Source organism: Mesocricetus auratus, unplaced genomic scaffold, assembly GCF_017639785.1.
Source record: "Mesocricetus auratus isolate SY011 unplaced genomic scaffold, BCM_Maur_2.0 Super-Scaffold_100003, whole genome shotgun sequence".
Lineage (NCBI taxonomy): Eukaryota > Metazoa > Chordata > Mammalia > Rodentia > Cricetidae > Mesocricetus > Mesocricetus auratus.
Genome location: NW_024429188.1, coordinates 5,975,781 through 5,996,334, shown reverse-complemented (window position 1 = coordinate 5,996,334; position 20,554 = coordinate 5,975,781). Strand labels below are relative to the sequence as shown.

The 20,554-nt window shown below is 40.4% G+C and overlaps 1 protein-coding gene across 5 annotated transcripts in view; it reads left to right on the top strand.

Annotated features, from left to right (window-relative positions):
• The window catches only part of LOC101839355 (protein FAM104A), an 84,151-nt gene extending 67,801 nt beyond the window's left edge, over positions 1-16,350 (top strand). For 4 of the 5 annotated variants that reach the window (XM_040743980.1, XM_040743975.1, XM_040743978.1 and 1 more), the window contains exon 3: positions 16,008-16,350. In XM_040743980.1, the coding sequence (XP_040599914.1) occupies positions 16,008-16,265 (258 nt within the window). In that variant the 3' untranslated portion in view covers positions 16,266-16,350. Of the gene's footprint in view, positions 1-15,153; positions 15,846-16,007 lie in introns of those variants that run through there. The other variant, XM_040743977.1, reaches the window with a different exon arrangement.
• The last annotated feature ends 4,204 nt before the right edge of the window (positions 16,351-20,554 follow it).

Below are 20,554 nucleotides of genomic sequence, written 5' to 3'. Positions count from 1 at the left end.
CAGTGTGGCTGGATTTAAGTCGAGGTCTTTCATCCATTTGGACATAAGTTTTGTGCATGGCGATAAACACGGATCGATCCACATTCTTCTACATGACAGCCTCCAGTTATGCCAGCACCATTTGGTGAAGATGCTTTCTTTATTCCCTTGAATATTTTTAGCTTCTTTGATCAGATGTTCATACGTGTGTGGGTTAATATTAGGGCTTTCAATTCAATTCCATTAGTCTACCTGTCTATTTTTGTGACAATACCAAGCTGTTTCCAGGACTATAGCTCTATAATAGAGCTTGAGGTCAGGGATGGTGATGCCTCTGGACGTTGCCTTGTTGAACAGGGATGTTTTGGCTATCCTAGGTCTTTTGTTTCTCCATACAAAATTGATTATTGTTCTTTCAAGGTCTGTGAAGAATTGTGCTGGGATTTTAATGGGGATTGCATTGACTCTGTAGATTGCTTTTGGCAGGATTGCCATTTTTACTACATTGATCCTACCTATCCAAGAGCATGGGAGATCTTTCCATTTTCGTAGGGCTTCTTTAATTTCTTTCTTTACAGCTTCAAAGTTCTTGTGATACAGGTCTTTCACTTGTTTGGTTAGCGTTACCCCAAAGTATTTCATGTTGTTTGTGGCAATTGTAAAGGGTGATGTTTCCCTGATTTCTTTCTCAGCCCTATTATCATCTGTATATAGTAGGTCTACTGATTTTCTTGAGTTGATCTTGTAGCCTGCCACTTTGCTGAAGGTGTTAATCAGCTGTAAGAGTTTCCTGGTAGAGTTATTTGGGTCGCTGATGTAAACTATCATATCGTCTGCAAACAGTGAAAGTTTGACCTCTTCCTTCCCAATTTGTATCCCCTTGATCCCCCTTCGGTGTCATATGGCAATGGCTAGAACTTCAAGTACCGTGTTGAAAAGGTATGGAGAGAGTGGACAGCCTTGTTTTGTTCCTGATTTTAGAGGAATTGCATTGAGTTTCTGTCCATTTAGTTTGATGTTGGCTGTTGGTTTACTGTATATAGCTTTTATTATGTTTAAGTATGTCCCTGTTGTCCCAGATCTCTCCAAGACCTTTACCATGAAGGGGTGTTGGATTTTGTCAAAGGCTTTTTCAGCATCTAGTGAGATGATCATGTGATTTTTGTTTTTCAGCTGGTTTATATGGTGGATTACGTTGATGGATTTTTGTATGTTGAACCATCCCTGCATCCCTGGGATGAACCCTACTTGATCGTGTTGAATGATTGTTTTGATGTGTTCTTGGATCCGATTTACCAGTGTTTTATTGAGTATTTTTGCATCAATGTTCATGAGGGATATTGGTCTGAAGTTCTCTTTCTTAGTTGTGTCTTTGTGTGGCTTGGGGATCAAGGTTATTGAAGCCTTATAGAAGAGTTTGGCAAAGACCCTTCTGCTTCTATTGTGTGGAATACTTTGAAAAGAATTGGTATAAGCTGTTCTTTGAATTTCTGGTAGAATTCTGCACTGAGGCCATCTGGACCTGGACTTTTTTTGGTTGGGAGACTTTTGATGACTGCTTCTATTTCCATAGGGGTTATAGATCTATTTAAATTGCTCATCTGTTTTTGACTTGATTTTGGCAAGTGATAGCTATCCAGGAAGTCGTCCATTTCCTTTAAATTTTCAATTTTTTTGGAGTACAGGTTTTCAAAGTATGACCTGATGATTCTCTGGATTTTGTCAGAGTCTGTTGTTATGTCCCCCTTTTCATTTCTGATTTTGTTAAATTGCATGCTCACTCTCTGCTGTTTGGTAAGTTTGGACAAAGGTTTGTCTATCTTGTTGATTTTCTCAAAGAACCAACTCTTCGTTGCATTGATCCTCTGTATTGTTTCCTAGTTTCTACTTTATTGATTTCAGCCCTCAATTTGATTATTTCCTGGTGTCTACTCCTTCTGGGGGAGTTTGCTTCTTTGTGTTCTAGAGCTTTCAGCTGTGCTGTTAATTCTCTAGTATAACTTTTCTCCAGTTTCTTCATGTGGGCTTCCCCAGTAGCACTGCTTTCCAAGTGTCCCATAGGTTTGGGTATGTTGTGTCTTCATTCTCATGGAATTCTAGGAAGTCTTTAATTTTTTATTTTATTTCTTCTTTGACCCAGGAATGGTGCAGTTGTGCATTATTCAATTTTTATGAGTTTGTAGGTTTTCTGCAATTTGTGTTGTTGTTGAATTGTAATTTGAAAGCATGGTGGTCTGATAAGGTGCATGGAGTTATTCCATTTTTTTGTAGCTGCTGAGGTTTGATATGTTGCCAAGTATGTGGCCTATTTTTGATAAGGTTCCATGTGGTGGTGAGAATAAGGTATATTCTTTTTTATGTGGATGAAATGTTCTATAGATGTGTGTTAATCCCAGTAGGGTCATTACTTCTACTAGAACCTGTGATTCTTTTTTGAGTATCTGTCTGGTATTCCTCTCTAGTGGTGAAAGTGGTGTGTTGAAATCTCCCAGTATAAGTGTGTGGGGCTTTATATGTGATTTAAGTTTTAGTAATGCTTGGATTATGAATGTGGATGCCTTTGTATTTGGGGCATAGATGTTCAGGATATACACTTCATCTTGGTGCATTTCACCTGTGATGAGTATGTAATGACCTCCTTCTTTTTTGATTGATTTCATTTTAAAGTCTAATTTGTTAGATATTAGGATTGCTTCCCCTGATTGTTTCTTGGGTCCATTTGATTGGAAATTATTTTCCCAACCTTTAACTCTCAGGTAATGTCTATCTTTGAGGGTGAGGTGTGTTTCTTTTATGCAGCGGAAGGATGGGTTCTGTCTTTGAATCTATTCTGCTAGCATCTGTCTTTTTATGGGTGAGTTAAGGCCATTAATGTTGAAGGATATTAATGTCCATTGATTGCTCATTCTTCTTCGACTTGCAATGGTTGTTCTTGGTGGAATTATGTATGGAATTTCACCCCTTTGTTCTTTTGGCTGTTGGTAGAGTGGGATTCTCTAATGCCTATGTTTTTCTGGTTGTAGTTAACTTCCTTGGGTTGGAGTTTTCCTTCCAAATCATTCTGTATGGCTGGGTTAGTGGATACGCATTGCTTGAATCTAGTTTGTCATGGAATATATTGTTTTCTCCATCTACAGTGATTGAGAGCTTTGCTGGCTATCGTAGTCTGGGCTAGCCTCCATGGTCTCTTAGTGTTGGTAGACTATCTATCCAGGACCTTCTGGCTTTCAGAGTTTCCATGGAGAAGTCAAGTGTAATTCTGATAGGTCTGCATTTATATGTTACTTGGCATTTTTCCTTAGCTGCTCTTAATATTCTTTCTTTATTCTGTATATTTGGGGTCTTGATTATTATGTGGCGAGGGGGAATTTTTTTGTGATCCACTCTATTTGGTGGTCTGTAAGTTTCTTGTACCTTCATTGGCATGTCTGTCTTAAGGTTGGGAAAGTTTTCTTCAATGATTTTGTTGAATATGTTTTCTGCCCCTTCGTGGTGGTTTTCTTCTCCTTCTTCTATACCTATTATTCTTAGCTTTGGCCTTTTTATGGTGTCCCATATTTCTGGATGTTTTGTGTTAAGGATTTGTTGGACTTAAGATTTTCTTTGGTTGATGAATCCATTTCTCCTAGTGTATCTTCAACACCTGAGATTCTCTCTTCCATCTCTTGTATTCTGTTGGTAATGCTTGTATAGGTAGTACCTGACTGTTTGCCCAGCTTTTCTATTTCCAGCCTTTCTTCAGATTGTGTTTTTTTTTTTTATTGTGTCTATTTCAGTTTTCAACCCTTGCACTGTTTGCGTTGTTTCTTGCAATTTTTGGTTTTTCTTTTTGTCAATTTGTTGCATTTTATGAATCTTTTGGTTTGTTCTTTCTTCTATTTCTTGCATTTTTTGCTTTGTTTTTTCTTCCATTTCCTGCATTGTTTGGTTTGTTTATTCTTCCATTTCTTGCATTTTTTGGATTGTTTTTTCATCCATTTCTTGGAGGGATTTTCCTATATCCTCTTTTATGGCCTCTATCATTTTCATGAAAGTGGTTTTAATGTCATTCTCTTCTGTTTCATTTGCATTGGAATGTTGGAGTTCTGCTGGTGTGGAGTCTCCAGAATCTGGTGGTGTCATATTTGTTTTTCTGTTGCTGAGTGTGTTTTTGTATTGTCTCTTTCCCATCTCTTCTTCTAGTGGGTGCAGAAAGAGCCCCTTGCTGGTCTGGTGGTTAGGGGACCATAGTTGCTTTTGGTGGGTGCTAGCAAGTCCAATAATCTGTTCTTCTATTGCTTGTCCTCGTTCTGGCACCTGGACCCACTGGAACAGCTGGTTCCCTGGTCTCCCTGGTGGGAGAGAAGTCCTGGAGTCTGGGGTGTTTGGCTCCCACTGGTATTGGAAGCTCTGTGTAGTTCCCAGGGGAACCCCAGGCACTGGACCCGCCAGAACAGCTGGTCCCCTGGTCTCCCTGGCTCCTCTTGTTTCCTGGTCTCCTTGGTGGGAGAGTAAACCTGGAATCTGGGGTGCCTGGCTCCTGCTGGGATTGGAATTTCTGTGCAGTTCCCAGGCGATCCACAGGCACTGGAACACAGGCCCAGATGCAGGCTCTGTTTTACCTGGACCGCCAGAACAGCTGGTCCCCTGGTCTCCTTGTCTCCTCTCCCGAAATTTTCTTTTTTTATCATTTTTTATTTTAATTTTAAATAGCTTGTTTTACATGTCAATCCCAGTTCCCTCTCCCTCCCCTCCTCCCGCACTCCCCTTCCCCCCCTCCCTCCCACCCTATTGCCAAATCCTTCCACATAGGGGATATCTAGAGTCTGTCATTTTACTCTTGGTAGGGTCAAGGCACTCCCCTAAGAGTCCAGGCTGAGAGAGCATCTCTCTTTGTGCTATAGGCACATGAAGACAGTTGGTATACCAGGGATAGACACTGATCCACAGCTCAGGGCCCCATAGGTTGCCCAGGCCTTCTACTCACATTTGGGGGGTCCAGATCAGTCCCATGCTGGCCTCCCCACTGTCGGTCTGGGGTCCAAGAGCACTCCCCTGTTCAGATCAGCTGTCTCTGCTGGTTTTGCCAGCCCATTCTTTGCCAATTTGCTCATCACTCCTCTCTCTCTGTCACTGGGTTCCTTGGGTTCAGTTCAGTGCTTAGTTGTGTGTTTGCCTCTGCTTCCATCAGTCCCAGGATGAAGGCTCCCGGATGGTTATAGACATCAAGTTCATTATCAGGAATGGGCATTTGAGGTGGTCCCTCCACTATTGCTTAGCTTGCCAATTGATGTTATACCTTTAGATCACTCGAGGTCACTCTGGTGCCTGATCTGTCTTCGATCCTATGATTCCCTCTTCCCCCTATTCTACCCCCACCCCCTCAACCTCCTGTTCCCCCATGACCAACTCCCTTCCTCTTTACCCCCTCTATTCTTCCCAGGTCCCACTCCCCCCACCCCTTGCCGTGTTCCCCATCCATTCAGAGGATCTTGTCTCCATCCTCTTCTCTTGGGTACTATGCATACATGCATATCTTTTAGGTTCTTTCCTGTTTCCCAGACTCTCTATCTGTGTAAATGCAGACTGGCACTATCCTGATCCATATCTAGAATCCATATATGAGTGAGTACATACCATGTTTGTCTTTTTGCGACTGGGTTACCTCACTCAGGATGGTTTCTTCCAGTGCTATCCATTTCCCTGCGAATTTCAAGATTCCATTGTTTTTTTCTGCTGAGTAATACTCCATTGTGTAAATGTACCACATTTTCTCTATCCACTCTTCAGTTGAGGGGCATCTAGGTTGCTTCCAGGTTCTGGCTATTACAAACAATGCTGCTATGAACATAGTGGAGCAGATGCCCTTGTTGTATGAACCTGCCTCATTTGGATAAATGCCTAAGAGTGGAATTGCTGGGTCTAGTGGTAGATTAATTCCCATTTTCCTGAGGAATCTCCATACTGATTTCCAAAGAGGCTGTATGAGTCGGCATTCCCACCAGCAGTGGAGGAGTGTTCCTCTCTCTCCACATCCTCTCCAGCATAAATTGTCTTCAGTGTTTTTGATTCTAGCCATTCTGACAGGAGTAAGATGGTATCTCAGAGTTGTTTTGATTTGCATTTCCCTGATGGCTAAGGATGTTGAGCACTTTCTTAAGTGCCTCTTGGCCATTTTAGCCTCCTCTATTGAGAATTCTCTATTTAGCTCTGTACCCCACCTTTCAAGTGGATCCTTTGGTGTTTTGGAGACTTGTTTCTTGAGTTCTTTGTAAATTTTGGAGATTAGCCCTCTGTCAGATGTAGGGTTAGTGAATATCTTTTCCCATTCTGTGGCCTTCCTTTTTGTCTTTTTGACTGTGTCCTTTGCCTTACAGAAGCTTTTTAGTTTCAGAAGGTCCCATTTGTTAATTGTCGATCTCAGTGCCTGTGCCACTGGTGTTATGTTTAGGAAGTGGTCTCCTGTACCAACTCGTTGAAGAGTATCTCCCACTTTCTCTTCTAAAAGTTTCAGTGTGGCTGGATGTATGTTGAGATCTTTGATCCATTTGGACTTAAGTTTTGTACAAGGCGATAAACATGGATCTATCTGCAGTCTTCTGCATACCAGTACCCAGTTATGCCAGCACCATTTGTTGAAGATGCTTTCTTTTTTCCACTGTACAGTTTTAGCTTCTTTGTCAAAAATCAGGTGTTCATAGGTGTGTGGGTTAAAATTAGGGCTTTCGATTCGGTTCCATTGGTCTACCTGCCTATTTTTGTGCCAATACCAAGCTGTTTTCAGGAGTATAGCTCTATAATAGAGCTTGAAGTCAGGTATGGTGATGCCTCCTGAAGTTCCTTTATTGTATAGGGATGTTTTGGCTATCCTGGGCCTTTTGTTTTTCCATATAAAGTTGCTTAATGTTCTTTCCAGGTCCTTGAAGAATTGTGATGGAATTTTGATAGGGATTGCATTGAATCTATAGACTGCTTTTGGCAAGATTGCCATTTTTATTATGTTGATCCTACCAATCCAAGAGCATGGGAGATCTTTCCATTTTCTGGTATCTTCTTTGATTTCTTTCTTCAAAGACACAAAGTTCTTGATATACAGGTCTTTCACTTCCTTGGTTAACATTATCCCCAGATATTTGATGCTGTTTTTGGCTATTTTAAAAGGTGATGTTTCTCTGATTTCTTTCTCAGTCACTTCATCATCTGTATATACTAGGGCCACTGATTTTTTTGAGTTTACCTTGTATCCTGCCACATTGCTGAAGGTGTTTATCAGCTCTAGGAGTGACCTTGTGGAGTTTTTTGGATCACTTATGTAAACGATCATATCATCTGCAAATAATGAAAATTTGACTTCTTCTTTACCTATTTGTATCCCCTTTATCTCCTTTTGTTGTCTTATTGCTGTAGCTAGAACTTCAAGTACAATATTGGAGAGATATGGAGAGAGTGGACAGCCTTGTCTTGTTTCTGATTTTAGAGGAATTGCTTTGAGTTTCTCTCCATTTAGTTTGGTGTTAGCTGTTGGTTTACTGTATATTGCTTTTATTATATTCAGGTAGGTTCCTGTTATCCCTGATCTCTCTAGGACCTTTATCATGAAGGGGTGCTGGATTTTGTCAAAGGCTTTTTCAGCATCTAGTGAGATGATCATGTGGTTTTTCTTTCGCAGATTGTTAATATGGTGGATTACATTGATAGATTTTCTAATGTTGAACCATCCCTGCATTCCTGGAATGAAGCCTACTTGATCATGGTGGATGATTTTTCTGATGTGTTCTTGAATCCGGTTTGCAAGTATTTTATTGAGTATTTTTGCATCAATGTTCATGAGGGAAATTGGTCTATAGTTCTCTTTCTTAGTTGTGTCTTTGTGTGGCTTGGGTATCAAGGTAATTGTAGCCTCGTAGAAAGAGTTTGGCAGTGAGCCTCCTGCTTCTATTGTGTGGAATACTTTGACGAGTATTGGAATGAGCTCTTCTTTGAATTTCTGGTCGAATTCTGCACTGAAGCCATCTGGGCCTGGGCTTTTTTAGTTTGGGAGACTTTTGATGACTGCTTCTATTTCATTAGGGGTTATAGGTCTATTTAGATTATTTATCTGTTCTTGATTTAGTTTTGGCAAGTGATATCTATCCAGGAAATTGTCCATTTCCTTTAAATTTTCAAATTTTGTGGAGTACAGATTTTCAAAGTATGCCCTGATGATTCTCTTGATTTCCTCTGAGTCCGTTGTTATGTCCCCTTTTTCATCCCTGATTTTGTTAATTAGCATGTTCTCTCTCTGTCTTTTGGTTAGTTTGGACAGAGGTTTGTCTATTTTGTTGATTTTCTCAAAGAACCAACTCTTTGTTTCATTGATTCTTCTCAGTGTTTTCCTGGTTTCTACTTGATGGATTTCAGCCCTCAATTTGATTATTTCCTGGCGTCTTCTCCTCCTAGGGGAGTTTGCCTCTTTTTGTTCTAGAACATTCAGCTGTGCTATTAATTCTCTAGTATGACTGTTCTCCAGTTTTTTCATGTGGGCACTTAGTGCTATAAACTTTCCTCTCAGCACCGCTTTCAAAGTGTCCCATAAGTTTGTGTATGTTGTGTCTTCATTCTCATTGAAATCGAGGAAGTCTTTAATTTCTTTTTTTATTTGTTCCTTCACCCAGGGATGGTGCAATTGTGCATTGTTCAATCTCCATGAGTTTGTAGGGTTTCTGCGATTTGTGTTATTGTTGAATTCTAATGTTAATGCATGGTGGTCTGATAAGATGCAGGGAGTTATTCCAATTTTTTTGTATCTGTGGAGATTTGCTATGTTTCCTATTATGTGGTCAATTTTAGAGAAGGTTCCATGTGGTGCCGAGAAGAAGGTATATCCCTTTGTATTTGGATGGAATGTTCTATAGATGTCTGTTAAACCCAGTTGGGTCATAACTTCTATTAATTCTTTTGTTTCTTTGTTAAGTTTCTGTCTGGAGGTCCTGTCTAGCGGTGAGAGCGGAGTGTTGAAGTCTCCTACTATTAGTGTGTGAGATTTTATGTGCATTTTGAGCTTTAGTAATGTTTCTTTCACGAATGTAGGTGCCTTTGTATTTGGGGCGTAGATGTTTAAAATCGAGACTTCGTCTTGATGTATTTTTCCTTTGATGAAAATGACGTGCCCTTCTTCATCTCTTTTGATTGATTTTAATTTGAAGTCTAATTTGTTAGATATTAGGATTGCTACGCCCGCTTGTTTCTTGGGGCCGTTTGATTGGAAGATCTTTTCCCAGCCCTTTACTCTGAGATAACGTCTGTCTTTGGTGTTGAGATGTGTTTCTTGTATGCAGCAGAAGGAAGGGTTCTGTCTTCGTATCCATTCTGCTAGTCTGTGTCTTTTTATAGGCAAGTTGAGGCCGTTGACATTGAGGGATATTAATGACCATTGATTGGTGATCCTTGTTTGCGCTTGATTTATTGTTAGTGAAGTTATTTTGTGTAGTTTCTCCTCCCTTTTTCTTTTAGTGTTTTGTAAAGTATGATTATATATCGCCTGTGTCTTTGTGAATGTAGTTATCTTCCTTGGCTCTAGGTTTTCCTTCTAGCATTTTCTGTAGAGCTGGATTCATGGATACGTATTGTTTAAATCTGGCTTTGTCATGGAATATTTTGTTTTCTCCATCTATGGTAATTGAGAGCTTTGCTCGATATAGTAGTCTGGGCTGGCATCCTTGTTCCCTTAGCGTTTGTAGGACATCTGACCAGGATCTTCTGGCTTTCATCGTTTCCATTGAGAAGTCAGGTGTAATTCGGATAGGTCTGCCTTTGTATGTTACTTGGCCTTTTTCTTTAGCTGCTCTTAATATTTTCTCTTTGCTCTGTAGGTTTGATGTTTTGATTATTATATGGCGAGGTGACTTCTTTTTCTGGTCAAGCCTATTTGGTGTTCTGTAAGATTCTTGTACTTTCATAGGCATATCTTTCTTTAGGTTAGGGAAGTTTTCTTCTATGATTTTGTTGAATATGTTTTCTGTACCTTTAAGTTGAAATTATTCACCTTCTTCTATACCTATTATTCTCAGGTTTGGCTTCTTCATGGTGTCCCATATTTCCTGGATATTTTGTGTTAAGGATTTGTTGGTTTTGAGATTTTCTTTGGTTGACGACTCTATATCCTCTAATGAGTCTTCAACACCTGAGATTCTCTCTTCTATCTCTTGTATTCTATTGGTGATACTTGCATCTGTAGTTCCAGACCGTTTACCGAGCTTTTCTATTTCCAGCATCCCTTCATTCTGTGTTTTCTTTATCGTTTCTATTTCAGCTTTCAATCCTTCAACTGTTTGAGCTCTTTCCTTAATTTTCTTGGTTGTTTTTTCTTGGTGCTCTTTAGATTCTTTGAAAGATTTGTTTATTTCTTGAATTTTTCCCCCATTTCATGGATTTTTTTGTTTGTTTTTTCTTCTATTTCTTTAAGGGATTTCCTCGTTTCTTCTTTGAGGCTCTCCATCATCTTCATGAAATAATTTTTAAGGTCTGTCTCCTCTTCTTCATCTATGTAGTGCTTTTCGGGACTTGCTGGTGTTGGATCCCTGGATTCTGGTGGGGTCATGTTGGTGTTTCTATTGCTGAGTGATCTCTTATTCTGTCTTCTTCCCATCTCTTCTTCCAGTGGGTGCTGGTGGCGTCTTTCCGTCTCCACTGGTCTCCTTCCTTACTGCGGGCTGAAGCTGGGGATGCTGATGCTGGACTCGCTGGGGTTGGGGTCTTGGAGGGGCTGATGTCTTTCCTGTGTGGGTGGCTCTTCTGGAAGCCAGGAGCGGCCCCGAAGATGGAGGCGGATGGGTGATGGGCGGGCGGTCCCAGCCTGAGACTCAATCTCACCTGAAGCTGGGCTCCCTGGAGTTGGGGTCTTGGAGGGGCTGATCTCTTTCCTGTGTGGGCGGCTCTTCTGGAACCCGGGAGCGGCCCCGAAGATGGAGGGGGATGGGTGATGGGCGGGAGGTCCCAGCCGGAGACCCAATCTCACCTGAAGCTGGGCTCCCTGGGGTTGGGGTCTTGGAGGGGCTGATCTCTTGCCTGTGTGGGCGGCTCTTCTGGATGCCGGGAGCAGCCCAGAAGATCTCGGGGGGATGGGTGATGGGCGGGTGGTCCCTGCTGGAGACCCAATCTCACCTGAAGCTGGGCTCCCTGGGGTTGGGGTCTTGGAGGGGCTGATCCCCGAAATTTTCTTTTATCAACCTTTGTCTTTAAGAAGCAGCAATGATCATCCAGGCATGGCTTCTCCGTGTTGTAGAATATTCCTTTAGGATGTGTTATATTAGTTTATGCTGTGGAACATTTGTACAATGATGTTAAGACATGATGCCTTGTTTTATGCTGCATTTGTTCAACTCTATGAAGCTGTGTTAGTTTGCCTGTCTAAAACACCTGCTTGATTTAATAAAGAGCTGAATGGCCAATAGCTAATTTGGAGAAAGGACAGGTGGGGCTGGTAGGCATAGAGAATAAACAAGGGTTTAAAGAGATAAGGAAAGGTAAAGGAGCAAGAAAATAATTGGGCCTGTCACCTACGTACAGAGAGAGACATGAAGTAAGAAGAAAAGTAAAGTCCGGGTGGTGGTAACCCTTGTCTTTAATCTGTGAATTCAAGTCCAGCCTGGAATACAAGGGATAGTTCCAGGACAGGCTCCAAAGCTACACAGAGAAACTCTGTCTCGAAATTAAAAAAAATAGTAGTGTGATTTCATGCAGTTTCATCCTGTATCTTTAGTTGTAGTTAACTCAGTCATTAGCACTCCTTTTCCCTCAAATTCAACTTGCATTCCGGTTTAAATTTTGGTTCTAGTCTTCTCCCTGCCTCATTTTCTTGTATCATATGTGTTTCAATATCTCCTCTCATTATAATATATTCCTTTGGATGCAAGATCATAGATTCTCATGTAGTTGTTTCATACGTAGTCCACAAATCAAGTCATTTGACTTTCATGGTTTTGTATTTATTAAATGATTTATTCACTTTGGTATTCCTTAAATATTTCAAGTAAGTATACAATATATTTTGATCATATCCATTCTACATTGCCCCCTCTCCAATTTCTTGCAAAGTCTCCATATTTTCCTCCTGACTTTATATCCTATTTTTTCTTTCATTACTAATGCATTGAGTCTAGTCAGTTCTTCCATGGATGTAAGACTATCCACGGAAGTGCAGATGACAGAAAAGTGAACATCTGCCAATAAATCTGAGCTAAGGTGGGGGACTCAGGGCCTCCTCTTCCACCCAATGTGGGATTAGTGGTTGGTTTCTTCCTTTACTAATCTAGAATAAGTCATCAATCAATATGATAAGAAAGCAGAGATTTCACTATGGACATACACATATCTTCTTTTAAAATTGTTCTCTTGTAACTAATTTATGGCCATGCGGTTTTAGCTTAGGCTAGCATCTTTCTTGGCATGTAGGTGGAACTGAAATTCCTGATCCCAGATAAATCCACACCCTGAGTGTCAGCCTTTTAAATTCTTTCTTCATTTCATTGCTCTGTAAAAAGAAAGAATTTTGATTCTTGATTAAGCCAGAATTTACTAACACGGCCCAGCAGGATATCTTTTTCAAACTACTGGTCATCAGAATTTCTAGAACTTCTTAAGTAACTGATTCAGGAATACAGGTCAAACAGTAAATCTGACACAATGCTGTAATATTCTTGCCATCTATGATCACCAGACCTTACAATGTGTGAGACTCGAGAAGATGGAATAGCCTGAAAAATATTTAAGTCATTGATTACACCATTTAAAACAAGTTTTCTGAATTTAAAAAATGAGTTATGATATACTACCATGCATTTCTGCATGTGTTATCCCCTTAAGACACCTACATTTTGGGTTCCAGTTTTTCTGTACATTTGTAATTTATCTGAAATTTCACTGAATATTATTTTCACAACTTGTCTCATTTCCTCTGAGACACTGCTGATAGGAATGCGGGATCTTTCCATTTCCCTGTCATTATCCTTGTTTGTGTCCTGTCTATTTAATTAAAGAGATCTCTTTCATCTGTCTTAAGTCTGTTGTTTCCTTTGATAACCACATTTAGTACGTTTTTCTTTAAAATTTCAGGTTGATAATCACCAATATTAATAACAATAATTTTGCTGTTTTTAAAAATATGTCACATATTTTACTTTGTGTTTATGCATGTGTGTGCACGCCTGCCATGGCACATGTATGGAGGTCAGAAGAGAATATTGGGAAGCTGGTCTTTCCACCAAGTGCGACCCAGGCATAGATTTCAGGACCTCTGGATTGGTGGCAAGAGTCTTCACCTGCTGAGCTATCTTCTTTCCCACTTAGGATTAGCTGAATTCAGGAAAAAGGAAGGGGGACAGTGGACTACAACCCTAACCTATCACTGGCACATCCTACCTCCTTGACAGCAGGCAGAGTCAGCACTTCCCTTCACCTCATATAAAATCTCTCTAGAGAAGAACTATGAAGCTGGGTGTGTAGGGATTTGGAGATATGAGAGGAGTTGGGGCAGGGGAAATAAGATCAAAATAGACTGTATAATTTTTTAATAAAGTTAAAATTCCCTCTCTGTGTTGTTGATTATCCCAAACCAAGGACCACATAAAGGCACAACCAGGAGATTTCCAGAGATCTACAAGGATAACACCAATGGGCAAACTAAGCAATATCAGAGAGACTACCTTAATAGCCCCTCCCTGATGATAAGATTGATGACTACCTCATATACCATCCTAGAGCCTTTATCCAGTGGCTGATGGAAGCAGAGGAAGACACCCACAGCTAAACACTGAACTGAACTCCTGGAACCAAGTTTCAGAGAGGCAGGAATGATAAGAAAAGGGGTCAAGACCATGATGGAGAAACCCATAAAGACATCTGACCAGACAAGGGGGAGTTCTTGAACCCCAGAATGATGGCTGAGTGGCCAACAGCTGACTGATCTAGACTAGGGGGGCTGGTGGAGGGAGAAGGAAGGAATGTGGAAGAAGGGAACTGGGATTAACATGTGAAGCAAGCATGTTTCTAATTTAAATAAAAACATATAAAAAAGACATGACCAGGAAAATATGATCAACAGAATTTGACTGTCATGACTTTCTAAATGTGGTTCTAGTGTCTACTTTGTGAGAAATAAATGTGTGGTGTTTAAATCTTATAAGGTTAAGTGTTGTGGTACAGGAGCCTCAAGGGAGACAATCAATGGTACCAAAGCCATGGGCTTCAATTTCCTGTGATTGTCTCAATGCAGAATTTCCCAAGAGGACATAAATGAGGATGCTCAGAACATCACTGTTTGTGGCACTGTCATGCCCAGCAAACATAGATGTCCTTGAAAGCAGGAATGAATTGGATGAGAAAACTGGTGTGTACATTCTAAAGGGATATTGCTACTCCATTAGAAGTAAAGAGCTGCCAGGCAGTGGTGGTACATGCCTTTAGGCCCATCATTCAGGAGGGAGAGATAGGTAGAACTCTGGGAGTTTGAGCAATTATCATGATGAATTATATTCAGACCAACAAATGAATTAAAGCAGCAGCATTTATTTCTCAAAAACACATGATTCAAAAACACCATAATAGAAGATATGTTACAGGGAAGGAAAGGTGTGCCAGCAGTACGACACACACACACACACACACACACACACACACACACACACACACACACACAAACACACACTTACACAAGAACAAAAGAAAAAAACCTTTAAAAAAAAGTAAAAAAAAATCCAGACAGGTCAGTGTTCAACTACTGAATAAAAGTAGACATACAATAGTCTACAAAAGCTTCCAATTTATCCCAAACTCTGTTGATAAGAAAAGGGCAGCCAGAAACATACTCTAATGTTTTTGAACCTAGGAGGCTGTGGAGGGGAGGAATTGGGGGAGGGATTTAATAAAAATCCATCATACACTTATATAAAAATTTCCAACAATAAACAGAAAAATGTTCTAATGAAAATAAATAACCTCTCATGACAAATTTAACAGGTTGGGGAGTACTTATTCAAAAAGACCTGGTTTTGGGGCTGGAGAGATGGCTCAGTGGTTAAGAACACTGACTGTTCTTCCAGAGGTCCTGAGTTCAATTCCCGGCAACCACATGGTGGCTCACAACCACCTTGAATGAGATCTGGTGCCCTCTGCTGGCATGCAGGCAGAAGGCTGTATACATAATAAAAATAAAATATTAAAAAAAAAGACCTGGTTTTGTTTGTTTATAGGAAATTCACAAGCTAAGGAGTCCTTAATTTGATCAAATCACTTTTGGAAATATTTTCAGAATGATAATATAATGCTCCCTAAGGGATAAGGGAAAGACAAACCAGAATGATCCACTGAGTAAGGGTGACACAGGGAAGAGTTTGGAGACTGGGCTTCCAGCCACGTCTACCTCTGCAATGAGCATTGACTGAAGGAAAGAAAAGTGGTTTGGGAAGTAGCTCTTGAAGAAGCTCACTAAGAGCCTCCTGTCTCCTGACAGACTCTCTTCCTTTACAATTGCAGTGCCCCCCTCCCCAGCGAGGTATCAAGGTGGTGCATTCTGACTTCTCAGGTACATCCTGGTTTCTCTGGAAGCCCGCCCCTCATGATGCTGTTAAGGTTCATAATGGCTGGTGAGGCTGTGCTGACCAATCAGGGCTGAAGGGTGTGGCCCTGCATTGTTTGGCAGCCTAGATCAGTGGGGTGCATTGAGCTGTGGGTCAGACCTCTCTCTGATGGGCTCCATTATGGATGTTAGTGAGGAGACAGTGGAGACTAATAAAGATTTAGAAGCTTCAACCTCACAAGAACAGCAAAGGAATACCGTGATTTCCAGTCAGAATTCTCCCTGCGCACCTGGCACAGCTGCAGGTCAGCCGATTTCGGCAAGACGTGGAAATGTGAGACTACTAGAACAAAGTATCCTTTCTTCTTCATTTAGCAGTTTCCCTTCCCTGGGACTCTTGTCTCTCCGTGGCCTGGCATTGATTTCCTCCTCAGCCCACACCTTTTCCTCACAGTGTCCCCTTCACATGCTTATCATCATTGTGCTGTCCTTGCAGGTTCAAAGGTTTTATAAGCGGCAAAGAAGACACCGGCAGCACAGGATGCCAAAGAAAAGACTCATTGAGAAGTATTTGATAAAAGTTGTGAGAGGTGGGGGAATGCCATCTGATCAAAACCATCAGCATAACGTGGAGCTGGGCAAGAATGATCCTCAACAAGAAGGGTCCTCACCAAGCACCAGAGAATCTACTGGGGACATGACCAGCCCCGAGACTCAGCGTGATCAAGACCCCTCACCTCCTCAGAGGTCTTGATGGTCAGTCATGGACAGTGTCAGGTCCATTGACAGTTACCACAGAATCCTCCTGTGGTACCGTAAATAAAAGCAAACAAACGTGAGCAGATGAGTTTCCTGTGGTCTGTGGTGGGATCTTGGGAGAAAGGGTGGTAGATGGACTGGTTAGAGAGGGGCATTGATTTGTACAGGTCTGGAAGCCTGACAACTGGTCTACCTACAGCCTGGAGATGACGGATATGCACTGTTAGCAACCATGCAGAAGTTCAACTTGTTCCTGATGCTTTATTTCATGGGACAGGATGTGGGGGTAGAAATGGCTGGTGTGCTCTTGTGTATTTGGAAGGGGCATATGTGGGTGGGAATGGTTTATAGGGTGCAGGTATGAGATGCTACGTGGTGAGAGGTATGGGGACAGCAGTACCAGCCTCCGCTGAACATCCTGGATGCCAGCCTCCTCCCAGTGTTTGCTACATCTCCCTTTGTGACATAATCCACTTACAGGATTCAAGAGAGTCCATGATATCACCTTAATAAAAAAAAAAAGTAACACCCCAAGGAAAGGGTGCTTTGAAAACATAATAAATACAGCATTGATTTGCCTAATCCTTATCAGATTTGGTGTTTGGAAGGGCAGTGGATGTTTTCTGCTTTAAGTGCAGGTCATAAAGCTGGGGTGTGATCTACAAGGAGTTTTAAAAGTACTTACCTGCCCTAAAAAAATCCTTACTTTGAGTGTTTCCCAAAGTTACTTATCTTTAAAAGCATATGGAAAATCCTATGATAAGGGTCTATTCAATGCTTTATAACATTACTTGTTTCATCAAAAACAAACATAAGAAGAATGATGGACATGAAACTCATAAGGATAAAGTTGTTACTGGAAGACTAAACTGGTGTGTTTTCATTTCAATTGCTGGGACAAACTGCCATGATTATAAACAATGTGGAGGGAAGAGTTCATTTTACCTCACAGTTCCATAGCATAGTACATTGCTCGGGGAATTCAAGACAGGAACTCATACAGCAGAGGAACCTGGAGCCAGGAACTGATGCAGTGTCTATAGAGGTGTGTTGCTTGCTGGCTTGCTCCTTCCTGTCTTCTCAACCTGACTTCTTATAGTAAACTGTGCCACCTGCCCAGAGGATAGCAACACCTGCAATGGCTTGGGACTTCCCACACCAATCACTAATAAGAAAATTCACTACAAAACTGTGCGGTGGTGGCACACGCCCTTAATCCCAGCACTCAGGAGGCAGAGGCAGGCAGATCTCTGTGAGTTCAAGGCCGGGCTGGACCGACAGCTTCCAAAACAATACAGAGAAACCCTGTCTCATAAACCAACAACAACAACAACAACAAAACAAACAAACAAAAAAAAGAAAACACACTACAATCTTGCCTATAGGCCCATCAATCACACCTACAGATTTTCTCAATCTACAGACCTGCTTCTCTTGAAGTCTTTTCCTGGTTGTTGGTTTTTTCTTGTTCATAGTTTGTGTTTTATTTAACATTTTTCTTAAATTGTTTTACAAATGAATGAATGAATGAATGAATGATTGAGTGAATGAAAGGAAACCTAGGCATCAGGATAAAATTTAGCAACAGAGCTGTCCCTTACACTTATACCTGCTGCAAAACGCAAAACTAAGTTTTCTCCATACACTGGATATACCAACCACTCCAGGACAGGCCTCATGCCCATCATTTAATTGAACTTCCCAGTTATTTTCTGTGTGTGTTTTTATTTGGTTACACTTCAGTGGTTTTTAGGGGGAGGTATTTATTTTCTTGTTTTGGCAGAATTTTCTTTTCAAATTGTGGTTTCTGTTTTTTACTTTTTTGAGAAATAACCTGAATTTAAATGTGTAGGGATGGGGAGGGATCTGGAAGGACTAGGTAGAAGGGAAGAATATGACCAAAAAAGATAAATTTTAAAATTGTTTAAAATAACATAAAATAGTAAAAAGGAATATAAATTGTGAATCACTAAATAAGGAGAGAATCCATCTTCCTAAATGACTATAGCCTATATCAACTGACTCTGGTTAACTTAATGCACACTTACAACACAATCCAACTACAACCCTTCATTTATCATGTTCCACTAGATGGTATGCTAATGTCAAAATGAAATGCAGTACAGCTTTGTAAGTTCTCAACAGTGTTCAAAATTTCAACACGTTAAAATTTAGTTACTTTAAACATCCAGAGTTTAAAGTTTCTCAGAAATACAGAAGTGTCTCTAAAAGATTGCCAGTCCTTCAAGTTTGGGTTCCTATAAAACAACAACAAAAACAACGAATTTATTATTCTGTGATGGAATAAGTAGGCTAGCCATCAAATGGACTACTCATCTGTTGGGGAAGTCTTTTGTCAATAAAGCACTGTTGAGCCAATAGGAATCTAGATAGGTGGGACTAGGAGTCCAGGAGGATTCTGGGAAGGAGAAACACAGGAGAGTTCGAGAAGAAACCACCATGGGGTAGGAAGCCCGGAACTATTCTCCGGTAAGAGAAATACTTAGATTAACAATTATGGGGTAATTACTTAAGTCAGAGCTAGCCAGTAAGAAACAAACAAGGCAAACAGCTTCATACTTAATATAGCCTCCTGTGTGTTTATTTAGGACTGATGCGGCTCTGGAATCAGGCTGGTGGGAAGGCATTCTCTCAAGGAAAAAGCTTCTCTTTACAGAATGGTTGTCAGAAGTGGGATTGAATTTCCACGCAAAACAACAAAAGCTTTAAAGGAATTTTAGAAAAGGAAGAACGGAGAGAAGCACAGATTTTTGGTAGTAGTATTTTCTCAGGCGGGCTCTGAGCAGCAAGCAGAGACTCACAGCTGGCTTAAGTTAGTTTTCCTGACTCGGCATTCAAAGAAAAAAAAACCACCAAGGTTGTTTTAAGAGACTCTGCTAACGATTGAAAGTTGTTCACTTGATTATAAATGCTACTAAATTAATCCAACTTCTATCTTTTAAAAATGCCTTAACTTCAAAATTTAAGTATAATGATATGATACTTGGGAAAGGAGATTTTACTTATGTTTCTACAGAAAATGAAAAGCTGAGGATTCCTTCCAGGCTTCTGTGGTTTGACGAACCAAGACCCCCGGAAGCAGTGGACCAGGTGTTCCAACAATTGAGACAGCTAAGATGATGCAGCTTTACAGACCCCGAAAATACAGATTTATACAGGTTTCTGAGTTTTGTCATGATCCCCATGGTATGAACAGCGCCCCCTTCCAGCACGAAGCAGTTTGGAATGAGCGACGTCCTAATTCCCATCTTGTTTATAAATCTTTGTTTTCATTTATATGGGGTTGTTTGTAATTGGCTAGTGATACAGCCAATCTTTTTTAATGATAAAAAGGGAATTATGGTATGGGTATTGTTTTTCATTTATTGATACAAATTCAAGGTCAATTTTGTGATGTGTATACTTCTCCTCTTGATTAAGTATTGTGCTTATACTGATCTTTTAAAATGTAATGCATAATTGAATACAGACTATAGATAGTTACTTATAATAGAATTTATAGTTAGGTAAGTTAGGTTTTCTAGATATACAGAAATATATTTGAGATAGTCTTCAAACCTTTCAAAGACCTTCAGAAAATGGCATTTAAAATGGTTTAGGGTTTTTCTTGACAATGAGAAATGTCTGTTCCTGGCAGTACCAATTATGCCTGAGAGGAAGATGGGCATCGAAGAAACTTGTTATGGAGCTTGCTTTCAACATGGCAAGATTAGTCATTTGGGCAAGAAACTGCTCTTGCCTGTACTGCTTGTTGTTGTATAATCTGGACATGCAGGACCCACAGAAAAGTGACTGCTAAACTCAGTCTTACAGGGTTCCTGCTTAATGGAAGAGTCTACGGGACTTTCTGCAGGACACAGAAAAATGACTGACAGACTGCTGATGCAGATGGACAGTTTTGAAATTTCCTGCTTGGCTGAGATATCTTCTGGATACATTGTGGCCTATGAGCTGAAGATGGATGCCCCAACATTACAGTGGAACTTCGGGTGACTGTCTAGGCAGTAAGATGTCTCTAATCAATCCTAGTGTTTATATATTATCCTTCTGTGGTCTTTGATGGAGTTGAAGACAGATAGTTATAATTATAGTTTTCCTTAGTTATGATAAAAGATAAGATACACATAGGAGTTTGGACTCACAAGAATGAGATAGATGATATTTTCTTTAAATCTTACTAAATGTTGATAGAAAAAATATTGTAACTATGTTCTTACTTGATAACTGTTCTGTTATATATAATTTGACTATGTTAAAGTTAAG